The sequence below is a fragment of the Pipistrellus kuhlii genome, unplaced genomic scaffold (assembly GCF_014108245.1).
Source record: "Pipistrellus kuhlii isolate mPipKuh1 unplaced genomic scaffold, mPipKuh1.p scaffold_m20_p_128, whole genome shotgun sequence".
Taxonomy (NCBI): Eukaryota; Metazoa; Chordata; class Mammalia; order Chiroptera; family Vespertilionidae; genus Pipistrellus; species Pipistrellus kuhlii.
Window position 1 is genome coordinate 62,521 of NW_023425436.1, and position 17,358 is coordinate 79,878.

The window sequence follows — 17,358 nt, forward strand, 5'->3', positions numbered from 1 at the left end:
CGGCGCGGCGCGCTCCCGCCCGCGCCCCGGTGGCGCCCCGCGCCCTGCGCCCTGGGGGCCCGGACGCCCCGCGCCGGGAACTCCTCGCCGACTTCTGGCGGGTCCGCGGGACGCAGGCGCCGGGCAGCCCCCGGGAGCGAGCGAGCGGCGGCCGTGACCCCGCGTGACCCCCGGGAGGCGGGAGGAGCGGGAGGGGAGGGCCCAGGGCGCACCCGGCGGGGAGGCCAGTCCCGGGCCGCGCCCTCCCACCTGGTGGGCGGCGGCCGCGTCCCCATTGGCCCCGCACAGGTGGCCCGGCTCCTCCTGCGGGCGCACCGGGTCCAGGTTCTGGTTCCCTGGTGGAACCTCGACCTAGGAACCAGGAGGTGCCGGTTCGGTTCCCGGCCAAGGGCCCAGGCACTGGTTATGGACTGAATTCCCCCTTTCTGCCTGCAATCAATCGATAAAGATAAAGATATATAGATTTTTTTTTAAAGTAATCATGCCGAAAATGGAGTGGCTCAGTGGACAGAGCGTCGGCCTGCGGACGGAAGGGTCCCAGGTTCGATTTCAGTCAAGAGCATGGACCCTGGTTGCAGGCACATCCCCAGGTGGGAGTGTGCAGGAGGCAGCTGATGGATGTTTCTCTCTCATCGATGTTGCTAACTCTCTCTCTCACTTCCTCTCTGAAAAATAATCAATAATATATATAATATATATGTGTGTGTGTGTGTGTGTGTGTGTGTGTGTGTATATATATATATATATATATATGTATATATATATATTTAAGTTTATGCACAACCAGCCTGGCTCAGTGGCTGAGCCATTGACCTGTGAACCTGGAGGTCATGGGTTGGATTCCTGGTCAGGGTCAATCCCCAGTGGGGTACATGCAAGAGGCAGCCAATCAATGATTCTCCTTCATCATCGATGTTTCCATTTCTCTCTCTCTCTTCCTCTCTGAAATAAATTATATCTATATCTATATCTATATCTATCTATATATATATATATATATATATATATATATATATATATATTTAAAAAGTAGTCCCAAGGAAGGGCGGGGTGATGGCCCTGTCCCCCCAAAGGAGACCTGATTGCAGGGGGTGTTGAATGAGGCAAAGATATACGACCATTCGCGGGGCTCCGGGGAGACACCTAGTGGTTTTGGGAAGCTGGGGCCACCTCAGGAGGCGGGGGCAGCTAGCGGCACCCCAAGCTGCCCCTGGGTATCTGTGGGATCTGGGGAATGCAGTGGTGACACCCCTGGGGGGCTGTTGAGAGAATGCCAGGAGCCCATGCGTGTGGTAAGCTGTTGATAAGTGTTGGCTTTTGTGAGGGAGTCCGGGGCCTGCTCCACATTAGGGGTTCCCTCGTGGAGTGGGGGCTCGTCACAGCTCGAAAGCGGGGTGAATAGTTTCTCAGGTGCTGCCGGGGCAGCCTGGAACCCAAGGGACACGGGGTCGGTGCGTCCTGGAGAACTATGGAAATGGCTTTTTCTTGTTTTGTTTGAAATTAATTTTTACTGATTTCAGAGAGGAAGGGAGAGGGAGAGAAACATCCATGATGAGAGAGAACCATGGATCAGCTGCCTCCTGCAGGCCCCCTCACTGGGGATCAATCCTGCAACCCCGGGCCTGTGCCCTGACCAGGAATCGAACCCTGATCTCCTGGCTCCTAGGTCGACTCTCCACCAGTGAGCCATACCGGCCGGGCCCCGACCTCAGTCTTGGTTCTCTCTGGAGTTTTTGCCGCCAGCAGGGTGGAGAGCAGGCTTGGAGCTCAGCCCTCTTGGCCCCTAGCAAGATGGGGCTGTCTTTCTTGCTCATCCTCCCCTCCCCCCAGCCCCATGGAGCCACACGCTGCTCCCAGACAGACCGGCCATTCCGGCCAGGCAGCTTAGCTTTCCCATGCCCTCCTCTCCGCAGGCCTTTCTCCACTCTCCCCCTGCCTGTCACTGAACTTCTGTTTGTGTTTCTTCGAGGTGGGCACTCTAGGCATCCCCACCACCGTGGTCAGGAGGAAACCAACGCCCGTGCTTTTCTAGCACGCGCGGGGCCGTGAGCCTCCCGGCAGCCACGGCGAAAAGGGAAAGCGGCTGAAGGGCAAAGCGCTCACTCTCAGTTTGGGAAGGCCAACTCAGGGAGTTGGAGTTTCACCTTTTTTTTTTTTTTTTTTTTTGCTCCGACATTCCTTGCTTGTTTGACACTGTATTTCCACGTGGGAGTTTATGAAGGGAACACGGTGACACATAATTGCTAGATCCACGATCCTTGTTTGACAAGGAGCCAGCGTTTCTCACAAGGCTCTTTCTTCCGACAGGGATGATGTGCTAGACAGAAAGGGAGAGTCTCGTCGGAGAGGGACAGCTTGTAGTTGCTCCATGCCCTCCTCGCCCCAGACGGTCAGACATCCCCCAGAGCCGTGGCTGGTTCGGCTCAGTGGATAGAGCATCAACCTGCGGACGGAAGGGTCCCGGGTTCAATTCCAGTCAAGGGCATACGCCTGGGTTGTGGGCTCCACCCCGAGGAGGGGAGGCGTGCCGGAGGCATCCATGAGTCTCTCTCCTCGGGTGTTTCTCTTTCTCTCCCCTCTCCCTTCCTCTCTGACATCCATACAAATGTTTTTTTTAAAGGGGGGGCCAGAGGGAACGTGTGGGAAATCCACACGCGGATTCCAAGAGAGGCCCCCGTGAACAGCGACCTGGCTGTTCCCACCACGCCCCCTCCTCTCCCACCTCTGCTGGGGTGACTCATGCCTCCAGAATGAGTCACGGGGTTATGAAACCAAAGGGCTCCTGGCTGGGAGGCAGGCGAGGATCTGGGGGAGCCCCCTGCAAGGGCCCCACCCTCTCCCAGGCCTCTCCCACCCTTCAGCGCCCTCCCTCTCTCCCTGCCTAGCCCCAGACTCCATCCAGCGAGTCCGATTCAGCACCCCACCCAACAGGGGACACCCCTGGACACGGAGCCCGGGCCGGCCAGCCCTCCCCGCCCACCTCCGGGCCTTCGGGGCCCCGTTTCTGCAGGAATTGGGGGGAAATAAAGGATGGCTTTCCACTCAGGGCCAGGAGGGGCCAAGATCTCAGGAGGCAGGGAGAGGAGACCCCGAAGCCATCCGCTTGTGTGCGGGTGTGACCGTGTGCCTGGCCGGCGTGGCTCAGTGGGTGAAGGTCCACTGATGGACCAGGAGGTCCCGGGTTCGATTCCCCGTCAGTCAGGGCACATGCCTGGGTTGCAGGCTGGATCCCCAGTGGGGGTGGGGGGGCGTGCAGGAGGCAACCAATCTATGTGATGTTTCTCTCTCATTGAACATTTCTATTTCACTCTCCCTTTCCCTTCTTCTCTCTAAAAATCAATAAAAACATACATGTTTTTAAAAAAGGCAAAGAGAGCTACTGACATAGCACAAACCTCTGCTACCAACACATATTTGTATTTGTTTTTTTTTTTAATATATTTTTATTGATTTTGGAGAGAAATAAGGAGGACGAAAGAGATAGAAACACCCATGACAAGAGAGAATCATTGGTCGGCTGCCTCCTGCACGCCCCCTACTGGGGATGTGCCTGCAACCCAGGTCCATGCCCTTGACCTGAATCGAACCTGGGACCCTTCAGTCCGCAGGCCGACGCTCTATCCACTGAGCCACACCGGCCAGGGCCTGCTTCTCGCTGTGGACGGTGCGCCCTCTGACCTCCAGGCAGCGTGATTCCCTGAGAGCTTTGCCCACGGAGGCTGGGCTGGCGAGGGGTGCGACCCACAGCCCCAGGGGGACGGACACCCACGGGGTCATTAAAGGGGAGAACAATGCAACTCTCACGACATGTGAACGGAATGTCATGTCGGAATGTCGGCGGAGATGCTGACGGCACTGAAAACATCCCGGGCGGGGCGGGAGCGAGATGACCTGAATTTCCGGCTGGGGTGAGGACCTTCTCCGTGGGAAACAGGTGAGGGATCTGTGGGGTTCCGCCCTCTCCCCGAAACGGCTGACTTGATTTCAAAGTCCGAGCGGTGGGTGCCCTGCCAGCCGGCGTGGCTCCCTGTTGGTGGTGGAGCATCGGCCTAGGAACCAGGAGGGCACCAGTTCGATTCATGCCTGGTCCAGGGCACAGGCCTGGCTTGCCGGCTCCATCCCCAGCCAGCTGGTCCAGGATTCTCCTTCTAAATGTTCTGGTCGGAAATACCCATGAGGAAGGGATGCTGGCCGCTGACTAAACCCCATTCCCGAGGCCCAGGTGTCAGAGGGGGGACGGGTGGTCCGTAGCCTCTCGCCTTGAAGGTCTGAGAATCGTCCCATCCACATGGTTTCAGAGCCAGGTCTCAGCGCAGGGAGGCATTCCCGAATCCGCCATTGAGCTTACCCACGGGAGGCATTTCCGAATGTTTTCCCCACGCATGTGCGGCAGGAGGAGGCGTGTGACGAAAAGCAAGAGTGACCTGGCCATTCTCTTTCCCCATGGGGAGGCCCAGGCCTCCACCTCCGACCCTTCCTGCATTTGACTTTTCTGGTTTAATACTCACCGAGTGGCCAGATTATGATGATCTCTGAACGCATAATAACCTGGCCACTCAGTGTGTGTATATAAAATACATATTAGATATTATATATTAGAGGCCCGGTGCATGAATCTGTGCATGGGTGGAGTCCGGCCAGCCTGGCCAGGGGGAGGGGACATGGGCGGTTGGCCGGACTGCCTGCTGGTCGAACCCCTGGTGGAGGGGGCAATTTGCATATTAGCCTTTTATGATATAGGATATACACGGAGTGGCCAAATGATTATGCGTTCAGAGATCATCATCATCTGGCCACTCAGTGTATACACACACACACACACACACACACACACACACACACACTAGTGGCCTGGTGCACGAATTCATGCACTTCGAAAGGGTAACAATTAGAAGAAATATTTTAATATTGCTATTTTCTCTTTCTCCCTCAGCGCCTGGGAGCCAGGTGGCAGCCCTGCCCCCCTCCCCATGCCCCCTGGTCACAGTCTACAGGGTGATGGGGGGGTGGGGGTGGGAGTGGGCATGCGATCAGAGAGGAAAGGAGAGGGAAAGAGAGCGAGAAACACCAATGATGAGAGAGAATCACAGAATCCACGACCGGCTGCCTCCTGCACGCCCCCTCCTGGAGATGGAGCCTGCAACCCGGGCCTGTGCCCCTGACCGGGAATCGAACCCTGACCTCCTGGCTCCTAGGTGGATGCTCGGCCACCAAGCCGCCCCATGGGGCCGGGATCCTGTTGGAGTCACACACACACACGTTGCTGCGGCAAATCTGGCCTCTCTCCCATCGGCCCCCACGCCGGCGAGCAGAGGACGGGAAGTCCATGGGGCTCAGACACACGGCACCGACCGGCTCAGAACTTGAAAGGGTCCACGGCTCCCCCTCAGACCTAGTCTCCCCAAGTTCAGGCAAAACCAATTATGCGTTTATCCTGCCCAGCTTAAGGGCTCACCCCACTCGGGGCCGGCGGGCTGGTGGGGTCAGACGGTGGATTTTTGCCTCCCACGTCCCAATGAAGAGGGACCCAGAGGAGGGGGCGAGGGGGTAAGAGAAGGGGTTCCAGGCAACCAGGACACTAAGGAGAATCGGAGAGGGTGCAGAGCAGAGGGCACAGGGAACAGAAGGCATCGGCGATAGGTCCCAGCTGGGCCACAACCTTCCCTATGAACCCAGAGCAGGAGAGAGGGCGTTCAACAGGGTGTTGGACCAAAGGTTTGCTTAGAAAACTGCTGCTCTGCCGGCCAGCGTGGCTCTGTGGTTGAGCTTGGTCCTAGGAACCAGGAGGTCAGGGTTCGATTCCCAGGCAGGGCACACGCCCGGATTGCGGGCTCCTTTCCCAGGAGCGGGCATGCAGGAGGCAATCGATCCATGATTCTTTCATCTTCAGTGTTTCTCTCCCTTTCTCTCCCTTCCTCCTTGAAATCAATAAAAATGCATTAAAAATATATATATATCTGTATCCTCAGGTGAGGATTAGCCAGAAATAAAAAAAACAAAAAAGGAATTTTTGCCCTAGGCAGTTAGGCTCAGTGGGTAGAGCGTCGGCCTGCGGACTGAACGGCCCCGGGTTCGATTCCAGTCAAGGGCATGTACCCTGGTTGTGGGCTCATCCCCTGTGGGGGGCGTGTAGGAGGCAGCTGGTCGATGTTTCTCTCTCATAGATGTTTCTAACTCTCTAATCTCTCTCCCTTTCTCTCTGTAAAAAATCAATAAAATATATTTTTTAAAAACAAATTCTTCAGATCCATCCTCCAGTGACAAAGACACTCCCGTTCCCTGGGTATGGCTGAGGCCCCTCGGATGAAGGGATGGGCGAGCACAGAGATGCCACAGTCCCTGCCCTCAGCCCTTCTCCGTTTCCTGTCTCCCAGCTGCGGGATGCAATTTTTCAGCATGGACCTCTCTGCCCAGGGCTGGAGGGCCAGGGGGGGCGGGGGGAACACCCCGCTCCACACCTGCAGCTGCCTGCCTGTTGCCTTCCACTGGTTCCAAGGATTTTATTAAAAATTTTTTTTTTAAAACCAACCCCGAAACATACCATTTCCATCGTAACGGCCTCTTCCTGCGAAGCCCTGGCTGCCGCGGGCGGGAAGCGGTCTGGTACACACAGGCCTAACATGACCAACAGCCGCACATCCCGGTAAACAGCCGGCCGCGCTCCGGCCTCGGCCTCCGCTGCATTCCAAATATTTGGACGAGACCAAGCGCAGCAGCGTGTGATTATCACTCACAAGGAGTTCATCCTTCCTGGCTGGGGGCCCCCAGCCGCCCCCCCCGACCTAACAGGGCGTCGGGGGCAGTGACCTTCGGCTTGAACTCTCTCTCTCTCTCTCTCTCTCTCTCTCTCTCTCTCTCTTTGATTGATTTCAGAGAGGAAAGGAGAGGGAGAGGGAGAGAGAAACATCCACGAGGAGAGAGAATCATGGATCGGCTGCCTCCTGCACGCCCCACACTGAGGATCGAGCCTGCAACCCGGGCCTGTGCCCTGACCGGGAATCGAACTCGGGACCCTTCAGTCCGCACGCCGACGCTCTATCCGCTGAGCCACACTGGCCAGGGCCAGAAACACGTTCTGCCAGGGGCAGCTTGTGAGCACACCAGCCCACGTGGGAAGCCATGTTGTGTCTGAGCAGCCTGCCCCATTTTTCGAACAGCAGGTCTGCGGGGGGGTGGGTCGCGTTGGGACAGCACGGCGGCGGTGACTTCAATATTTAAAACGCGGCTGCTGAGCCGCTCGCTCTGTTAATATTTAACGCTGGGAAAACAACTGTTTACGGGAGAGATTAGCAAACCCTGCAGATGGCTCCAGGCTTGGCGGGGGGACGGGCTGGGGTGCGGGGGTGTCCTCAGGGGACGCCCAGCTGCTGGCGCGTCTGGCGTTGGGGGAACCGCAGCGGCTCAGACCTCGGGCGGGCGGCGGGGGCAGGGGCGGGAGGCCCACGGCCGTCCCTGGGGTCGGCGAGGAGGATAAACACGGCCGGTCACGGGGCGGGCGGCCCAGCTCCAGCATCGCGGTTTGCAGGAAACCCAGCCCTGCAGCTGGGCCGGGGAGGTGGCTGCTGGCGAGGGAGCCGGGGCCCGCGTCACCGACCGGGGCAGCTGCGTCCTGCGGCCTCCGGCGGGGCTGGGCTCGGGCGTCCTGCACGGTGACCTCGTGGTTCGTAGAAGCCTCAGCTGCAGGATCCCTGGCGGCCGCCCCGGCAGGCGCCCGAGGCCCGGAGAGTGAAGAGTGGGTTTGAAGGTCGCCTGGGTCACCCTGGGGCTGGCAGGGACCTGGGACAGGCCGTCCCACAGGTGGCAGGCGGGACTGTTGGCAGGGGCTGCGGGATAGAAGTCTTTTTATAAAAGAAAAAAGTTTAAAAAAAAATTTTTAAAAAGATGCCCGGGCCAGTTTGGTTCAGTGCAAACCAGAAGGGTCCCAGGTCCGATTCTGGTTAAGGGCACATACCCGGGTTGTCGGCTCAATCCCTAGCAGGGGGTGTACCGCAGGAGGCAGCCGATCCATGATTCTCTCTCACCATTGATGTTTCTCTCTCTCTCTCTCTCTCTCCCTTCCTTTCTGAAATCAATATATATATAATTATTGATTTTTTACAGAGAAAGGAAGAGAGAGGGATAGAGAGTTAGAAACATCGATGAGAGAGAATCATCCATCAGCTGCCTCTTGCACACCCCCTACTGGAGATGTGCCCGCAACCACGGTACACGCCCCCGACCGGAATCGAACCCGGAACCTTTCAGTCCGCAGGCCGATGCTCTATCCATTGAGCCAAACCGGTTTCGGCAATAAAAATATATTTTAAAAAAATAAATAAAGCACGTACATGGGTTGCAGGCTCCATCCCCAGCCCTGGTTTGAGCCACGTGAGGGAGAAAACCAATGGATGTGTCTCTCTCGCATCCATGCCTCTCCCTGTCTTCCTCCCTTCCACTCTCTCTAAAACACACACACACACACACACACACACACACACACACGAGCTCGGTTCTTGGGGAACGGAGTGGGGTTTATCCCTGCTTTATTGGCAAAGACAAGGTCCTGTTCCAATGTCCATCACACGCCCTCCTCCCTCGGTGGCCGCAGGAGCACCTGCTGCGGGCGGGGCACGTGGCCGTGGGCTGTGCGCTGTCCGTGGTCCTGGCGCGGGAGCCGCTGTGGCCACGTGGCCCGCGAGGCTGGGAGAGACCAGCTTTTTTTGGGGGGATCCGCCAGCGTTTGGCTCCGGGCAGAGGAGAAGGAGACCCCCAGGCGGCAGGGAAGGCTCCTGTCTGCCCGCACCTCGGCCCTGCGATCCTGAGGGCCCATTTGTTCCTTTTTAAAATTTTCTTGAAATATATTTGAATTGATTTCACAGAGGAAGGGGGAGGGAGAGAGAAACAGAAACGCCCACGATGAAAGAGACCCATGGATCGGCTGCCTCCCGCACGCCCCACTCTGGGGACCGAGCCCACAACCCTGGCCTGTGTTTTGACCGGGGATCAAACCGAGACCTCCTGGTTCCTAGGTTGATGCTCAGCCACGAAGCCGCACCTGCAGGGCCCCAGCCCGGCTCCAAGGGCCTCTTAGAACGCAGAGCCCTGGACGCTGTCCCCTGTGGACGTGCTGAGGGGCCACCCATCACTTGGTCGGGTCTCTCGGATGCGGACTGGCCTGCCTGTTCCCCGTGGATGTGCCCTGGGTGCGTGGGCCCTGGGACGCGGGCGCCTGGCAGGGAGCGGGGCAGCGGCTCTGAGCCGACGGCTCCCTGGCTCAGCAGCTCAGCAGCGCTGTGGTGGAGGGAACGGGACCCTGGGGACGCAGGCGGGAGGGACACAGCCCACACCCTGTTCTCCCCGGGTGGACATTCTGTTAAGCTCTCCCGGGGGAGGCAGACGTAAACAGGGCATTTATTTTATTTATTTTTATTTTTTTTTAACCAGGACAGAGGCTTTATTAGAGAAGGACCCTGCGGGCTGCCTTCCAAAGGAAGAGAGCTAAACAGGGCATTTAATGAAACGAGACGTGATGGAGAGGCACATGCAGCAGGAAAAGAGGACAGAGGGGCCCTGGGAGGCGGCAATTACATGGTCTGGCGGTGGCTGGCTGGTGGCTGGCTGGTTGGGTGGGGTGGGTGGGCCCCTCCACTCCTGGTGACATGTGAGAGACGCAGGAAATGAGGTCGGGAGCCCCAGAGGGGGCAGCGGGCCCTGAGGGTAGAGGTAGCCACGTGGGGAGCAGGGCCAGGGGGTGACATCCCTGAGGGGCAGGGTGGGTCACGCTGGCCTGTCACCCTCAGAGGGGCTGAGGCTGTCTCGGTGGGAGCCAGGGAGCTGGGAAGGGTTGGGTGAAGATTTGGCACAGCAGAGCGACGCAGGAGCCTCTGTGACAGGGTCTGTGTGTGAGCTGGACAGGCCACAGGGACACAGTGGGTGAGAGGCCACTGGAGGGTCCCAGGCACAAGGCAGTGACAACAGGGGCTTCAGAGAAAGAGAGGAAGAAACAGAGAAACACCCATGATGAGGGGGAACCATGGATCGGCTGCCTCCTGCAGGCCCCACGCTGGGGATTGAGCCTGCAATCTGGGCCTGTGCCCTGACCGGGAATCAAACTGTGACCTCTTGGTTCCTAGGTTGATGCTCAACCCCTGAGCCATGCCCGCCAGACACCTTGCTTCTATTCGGGTTAGGTAACAGCTCACGGATTGTACACGATGGTATGATATTCTGATGGCGATAGATGCTCACTGCCAGAAACCCAACATTGTCACTGTTAGTAAAATGTGAAGGGAGCTGGCCAACCTTGATGGCTCTGAATGGTCGGAGCTATTAACTCATTGTCTAGTTGAGATAGTGGTAGTTGAGGCAACTTTAATTTGTTAATCATGTATGTAAATTCTTGTGGACTTTCTGTTGTTGGAATTTTCTGCCCAAGGGATGTCTTTTCTCAGAATCTCAATAAAAGGAATGGCAAAAGGCCAGAGCCCTGGGCGCTGTGTGTCCCCCCCTCTGATCAGCTGATCTCAAGGCTCAAATGTAAAGGGGATGCGCCACCTAGTGGCCGGAGCTGGAACTGCAACTCGGTGACACCAAGATACACCTGAGCAGATCTTCAAGGGCGAGGTGCCCACAGTCCCCTTACAGGTAAAGGGCAACAAATACCTGGTGAAGAAAACCCCATGAGATTCTCGGAGATATTCTCCAAAACCACTTCCCAGCTCCCAAACCTGACAGGCTGGTTACCCCTTCTCCTTGTTCACAGGTGCCCCAGTCCGAAGGAAAATGCCGTTTTCTAAGAAACCTTTGTAAAATCCATTTTGGATTAATAATTGCCTTTCCTGCCATGGTCGGTGTAGCTCAGTTGGTAGGGCGTCGTCCCGTTCATGGAAAGGATGCCGGTTTGATTCCCAGGTGGGCTGGGGCTCCATTCCCAGTGGGGGGGCGTGCAGGAGCCAGCCAATGGATGTTTTGCTCTCACATCGGTATTTCTCTCTTCCTCTCTCTCTGGAAATCAATAAAAAATGTGTGTTTGTGTGTGGTGTGTGTGTGTATATGTTAAATAGCTTTTCTTGCTTAAATTGATTTCAGAAACAGGGAGAGAGAGAAACATCAATGATGACAGAGAATCATTGATCCTGCGCGCCCCACACTGGCGATCCAGCCTGCAACCCGGGCATGTGTCCTTGACCGGAATGGAATCGAACCCGGGACCCTTCAGTCCCCAGGCCAAACAAACGAGAGCACATTTTACCTCTTAATGGTAAAGCTTCTTCAATTACTCAAGATGATCTATTAATACAGAAAACAGCCTCTAATGTTTCTTAAAGCCAGTTATAACTTTATTAACTCTTCCGTCCCCGCACAACCTTTTACATCACTAATCAGGTTCAAACCAGTCTCCAGATCTGGAAGCTCTAGGTCACTTTAAACAGTCACAGACGAAGACCAGACATATGTACGACATCGCACAACTCACGGGGCACAGAAGTGCGGGTGGTCACTCACGGGGCTAAAGAATGAACCGCCCACTTCGCACGTCACAGCTGAGAGGCTCTGCAGGCCGAGAGCCGGGGGTACACGTGGACTTGAGCAACAGAAAATGAAGCCCTGGGAATGAAATCCATTTCCAATCGCTGCAGCGTGTTCCTCTAGTCCAATGAGTCCGTTTTTTTTCACAGAAAAAAAAATACATTCAGGCAAATGAAAGCGAATTCCAGAGAAGCATGGTCCAGTGTTTCCTTCTTTAACTTTACCTTCATCGAGGCAGGCCGAGTACAGATACTGTACATTAAAAACACACCGTGTCACCCTTCCTCCGGGCCAAGGCCTTCCAGGAGCACGGACGCCGCTAAATGTAGAGGGAGCCGTCCGCGGGCCCCACGTAGCCGACCCCGATCAGCAGCACGTCGATCAGCGTCCAGATGCCCAGGCCGCCGAAGCTGAAGAGCTTGCCCAGGCCTTCCCTCCACTGGCCCAGGTAGAACCGGTCCGCGCCGAAGCCGCCGAGGGTGATGCTGGAAGGACAAACAGGACCGGATCCACCACACGCCTCCCACCGCCCCATCTCCAGACCCCAGCCCTCTGTGGGGTCACAGGACTAGCACACGCTTTGCAACTCCAAATATTTTCCATCTCGGGTCCTTGGCGGAGTTGGACAAATACAAGTGTGTAAAAATATAAATCTATAATTATTTCAGGATGCCGGGTGATAGGTGGCTTTAGTTTTCCTTTGGTCACTCTCACCTTCCCGGCGCTCACTATGGAGCATGTGGTACTTTTATAATAAAGGAAACAGTTAAATCGCCTGTTGCAGTCAGTACGCAGGGCTTACTGGCTCGCGGTAGGTACATCAGGCTGGGGACCCTCGGTGGCTCTGATGCTCTGGAACGACTCAGCTGAGGCAGGTGCAGGCTTCCTGCCAAACTCCACAAAGGGCTGCTCTGACCCCCGGACGCCTCCCACAGCCGCCTCCTCGGGTCTGAGCTCCGTGTCTGGAAGGTTCCACTGACCCCACCGATTCCCACCGGCCCCCCAGCTCACTGGAGCGGCTCACCTCAGAGCCAGGGCTGTGGACCACTTGTAGCCGCCGGTCCAGTTGCAGTAGAGCATCTTGAGAAACGTGCGGTTACCTTTCAGGAAAAAGAAAACGCTCCGTTTAGACACCCGGGTACAGACATCCTCTCACACAGAGGCCTGACGGCACTAATGGCCTTGTAACTAAAGACCTAAAAGTCAGCCTCCGCACAGCAATGCCCACCATGGGGAGTGGTAAAGAGAAAGACCTGCCTTGGCTGGTTTGGCTCAGTATGTAGAGAATCGGTCTGCAGACTGAGGGGCCCCAGGTTGGATTCCGGTCAAGGGCACACACCTGGGTTTGGGGCTTGATCCCCAGGAGGAGGACATGGTTGTAGGTGGGGGGGTGCAGGAGGCAGCTGATTGACGATTCTCTCTCATTGATGTTTCTAACTCTCTATCTCCTCTCTGTAAAAAATCAAAGAAAAAGAAAAAGAAAAAGAAAGACCTTTAAATGTTAGATCAGGCGTGGCCGACGGGGCTCCGTGGTTGAGCATCAACCTACGAACCAGGAGGTCACGATTCAATTCCTGGTCAGAGGGCATGCCCGGCAGGGAGCGTGCAAGAGGCAGCAGATCAATGTTACGGTCTCACACGACTGTTTCTCTCTTCTCCCTTCCCCTCTCTTTAAAAAATAATAAACTACCCAATGACGGCGCGTTAAACTTCATACCTTACGGATGTGGTCTTGTGGTTCTATTGCTGCATTTTACAAGATAAGAGCATGGCAAATGTCCTGGGTGTTTATGGCTCCCTTTCGTATTAATGGAGCTTGGCAGGACTCCCAAGTGCTGATGAATGCTTCTGGTGAAGTCACTTGGACTGGGTTCTCAAGCGAGTGGTTAAGGCCCCACAGGCGAGCTCAGAGGGAAACGCCTCGCTCCCGGGCCCCACGGCCCCCGACTCACCCAGGCAGAGCACGTGGTCCCGCACGGTGCAGTTGGCGGGGTAGCGCGCCCGGGGACAGGACACCGTCATGCAGCTGGTGGAGTTGGTGCACTCGTAGTCCGTCTCCGGGAGCTGCCAGCAAAACCGGCAGGTCATGTTGATGACGAAGTGCTTCTGGGATCTGAGGTCCTGATCCTAGGCGGCAGAGGACACAGATCTCATCAGTCATCACAGAGGAGCTTATTAATGTGTCAACAGAACCACACAGTCACATGGCACAGTGTGCCAGATACTCCATGATCCGGCAGGAAGTGGAAAGGAAATATTTGGATACAAACTGTTATGTATCCAAAGCAAAAACACACTGAGTGGCCAGATTATGATGATCTCCGAACGCATAATAATCTGGCCACTCGGTGTATATGGTATGATCCTATAATCATAAAAATATACACCCATAAATATATAGGAAAGACATCTAGAAAAACGCACATCAGAAGCACTAAGGTTATTTCAGAGTGGGGAGGTGAGCTCATCCCTTCTACCTGGCTAACTGTAACAACAACCAAGCACACTTTTACACCAAAGCCAGAGCACGCACAGCTGGAAGGACAACTGCAAGTTCGGAGTCGAGAGTCCAGGCCCTGCCAGTCTCAAATCACCCTTACTATCCCCACTACAGTCCAGGGCTGCTTCCAACACACCCACAGGCACCCCTCCCCCCCCCCCCCCCCCCCCGAAAATCATCAACTCAGGAGACCCACTAGCAGGGATCCACGTGAACATTGGGGGCCTGAGCTGTTGAGACCAGACTTTTCAATTCCACTGTTAGAAGTCATTGCTTTGTTTTCTGCTCACACAAGGAGCGCGTGTTCTTTGTAAGCTGTACATTTGGAAATTACGGGGGGGGGGGGGGGGGGAGGCAGTAACCTCTAGAGAGACCCAATCTTAAAAAATTTTTTTTTCACTTTTTTCTTCTGTAATATACGTTCATAGACGCGGACTTACACTAAATGCATTTCGTAACCTTTCTTACCTGCACTTGACATTATATTGTCATGAACACTTCTTTTAAAATATATATATTTTTTATTGGCAGTAACCGGTTTGGCTCAGTGGATAGAGCGTCAACCTGCGGACTCAAGGGTTCCGGGTTCGATTGCGGTCAAGGGCATGTACCTTGGTTGAGGGCACATCGCCAGTGGGGAGTGTGCAAAAGGCCGCTGATCAATGTTTCTCTCTCATCGATGTTTCTAACTCTCTATCCCTCTCCCTTCCTCTCTGTAAAAAAAAAAAAATCAATAAAATATATTAAAAGAAAAAACAAAACAAGCAACAAAGAAAATGAATTCTGGAAAGGTTCCCTTCCACAGCAAAGTTTGTCCATTTTCACTAAGTACCTACGATGTGCCAGACAATCACACACATGACTCTAAAAGCCTTTAAACAGACCAGATGGCGTCGCTCAGGGGTTGAGCGATCAACCTATGAACCAGGAGGTCACGGTTTGATCCCCGGTCAGGGCACATCCCCAGTGGGGGGCATGCAGGAGACAGCCAATCAATGGTTCTCTCGCATCATTGACATGTCTCTGTCTGCCTTCCTCTCTGAAATCAATAAAAAAAAAATACATAGATTAAAAAAAACTGCCATCTGAACCCATGTAACCAAACCTGACCTGGAGGCTCCAGTTTTTTGTCCAAGCTGGCTTTCGTCCTAAAATATTACATACACGACGCAGAGCACTTTCTTTCAGAACTTATCCCGCCCTCCGGTCTAACCTCCCCCGGGAGCTCCCGGTTTACAGCGAGTTTATTTAGAACAGGTCGGTGGCAGCACTTACAACACAGGTCACAGAAGGCTTGACTGTGCAGTCAAAGGTGACAGGCTTCCCGTAGACACAGGAGAAGTTCGTCCTGCACTCCATGCAGTCGGCGGGGAGCCTGCTGCACAAGCCGTTGCTCGGGCACTTCATCACGTAGGGCGGGATATCGGTGCTTTCTGCGAGAGGCCAGACAGAAGCTATTCTCTTAGAGCACCGATTTAAAACACACACACACACACACCATTTCCTAAGGTTACGGGACATGATGGTTAGCAAGGAGGGACTGGAAAAAGCAAAGCTGGAGCCAGTGTGACAGCTGCAATGACAGCAGGGCTCTGCCAACAGCCAGCTCTATGACCCGATAAAACAGCTCCGTAGCTTAGAAAACAGCATTGAGCCCGGCCAGGGTGGCTCAGTGGTTGAGCACTGACCTATGAACCCAGGAGGTCACGGTTCGATTCCCGGTCAGGGCACATGCCCCAGTTGCGGGCTTGATCCCCATTAGGGGACCACACCAAGCTGCCTTCACACTCCTCCCCTACTCCCCAGGCCAGCTCCAGCTTTCCGCTCCACACCCACACTAAGGGGGCCAGCCTACGGGGAGGGCAGGACGTCCAGAAGATGGCAGCACCACCATAACAGAGTGATTCTCATAAAACTAAATTCTCCCTTCTAAGCGCATAGTCTTTCATAACAAATATTACATAGCCCAGGCGGTGTGGCTCAGTGGTTGAGCATCGACCTTTGAACCGAGGAGGAAAGGGTTTGATTCCAGGTCAGGGCACATGCCCAGGCTTCGGGTGTGATCCCCAGTAGAGGGGCATGCAGAAGGCAGTCGATCCATGATCCTCTCTCATCATGGATGTTTCTATCCATCTCCCTTCCTCTCTCTGAAATCAATAATAATAATAATAATAATAATGATAAAAAGGGGGGTGGGTGGGAAGGAAAGTGACTTCTTGTGCTAAACGACATGTTACCCACCAAAAGCGAGGGAGAACCCAGCACATGTAAGTACACACATTTACCGGAACACAAAAACGTCCAGTACCTGCTGCCCTGGGAACCACTGTGAAAGGGCGCGTCGCGCCCGGATCCCTTATGGCCCGCGCCAGCGGCTGCGAATGCTCTAGGTTCAAGGATCCTACAATCAGAGAAACAGGTTACCCTGGGGCATGGACACCTCCGTGCAGTGGGCAGCGGCAGGGTCCACGCCACGCAATGACTTGCTCGTGGGGAAAAAAACCTCACAACTCCGCTGCCCAGAAAACGGAAGCAGGAGACGCCAAGGGTCGACGCCATTGAGGTCTGTGGGCAATGAGGGAGCAAATCGCCCACAGCCCGGGCCGCGCCCCCTGAGCCCTCCGGGTGGAACTCGCGGCCCAGGGGTCCTCGCGCCGGGGGGCGTCCCCCGCGCCCGGCGGCGGCGGCCAGACTGGGGCCGCAGCGCCCGGCCACCCCGCTCCGCCCTCTTCCCGTAGGTCTCAGGGGTGCCCCCGGCCACCCAGCCAGACGCAGCCCCGACGTGGCCCCGGCCTGGAACTCACCACCGCCCGACAAGATGTAAAACTGCGAGAGGAAGAGCAGCACCCGGCAGAGGCGGCCCAGGAACCCCGGCAGGCCCGCCGCAGCCGCCATCTTTGCCGGCGTGACGCACTTCCGGGGCGCGGGCTAGAGGTCCTTTGAGGGGCGGGGCGCCGGCCTGCGCGCCGGAAGGGGAGGAGCCTGGAGCGTTTCGGCCCCGCCTCCTCACCCCGAGGAGCGCGCTGACAGCTGCGACGCTGACTGGTTGCCTTGGTTTCCAAGCGCCTTCTGTGCCCAAGGACGAGGCGCTCGTCCCTCTCTAGAGTCCCGGGGAAGGGCACCGGGGCAGAAAGGCACACCTGAAACGGCACGTTGGCTGGATAGATATGTTTAGACACAGCCGCCATGGGCTAGGTACTGTGCGACAGGTTTTTGTGTGTGTGCGTGTTTTATTGATTTTTTTTACAAAGAGGAGGAAAAGGGATAGAGAGCTAGAAACATCAGTGAGAACGAAACATCCATCAGCTGCCTCCTGCACTCCCCTCACTGGGGATGTGCCCGCACCAAGA

The 17,358-nt window shown here is 55.7% G+C and overlaps 1 protein-coding gene across 2 annotated transcripts; it reads right to left on the bottom strand.

Annotated features, from left to right (window-relative positions):
* Window positions 1-11,296: 11,296 nt before the first annotated feature.
* Window positions 11,297-16,962, bottom strand: TM2D3 (TM2 domain containing 3). 2 transcript variants are annotated; one of them, XM_036434607.2, is made up of 6 exons: window positions 16,813-16,958; window positions 16,317-16,409; window positions 15,284-15,441; window positions 13,461-13,635; window positions 12,533-12,608; window positions 11,297-11,993 (listed from the first exon to the last, which is right to left on the bottom strand). In XM_036434607.2, exons 1-6 carry the CDS (start codon window positions 16,901-16,903, stop codon window positions 11,828-11,830), a joined length of 759 nt encoding a protein of 252 aa, XP_036290500.1. In that variant the 5' UTR covers window positions 16,904-16,958; the 3' UTR covers window positions 11,297-11,827. The 2 variants fall into 2 exon arrangements, with proteins under 2 accessions (XP_036290500.1, XP_036290501.1); XM_036434608.2 differs by lacking the exon at window positions 16,317-16,409 and having other exon boundaries at window positions 16,813-16,962.
* Window positions 16,963-17,358: the final 396 nt, after the last annotated feature.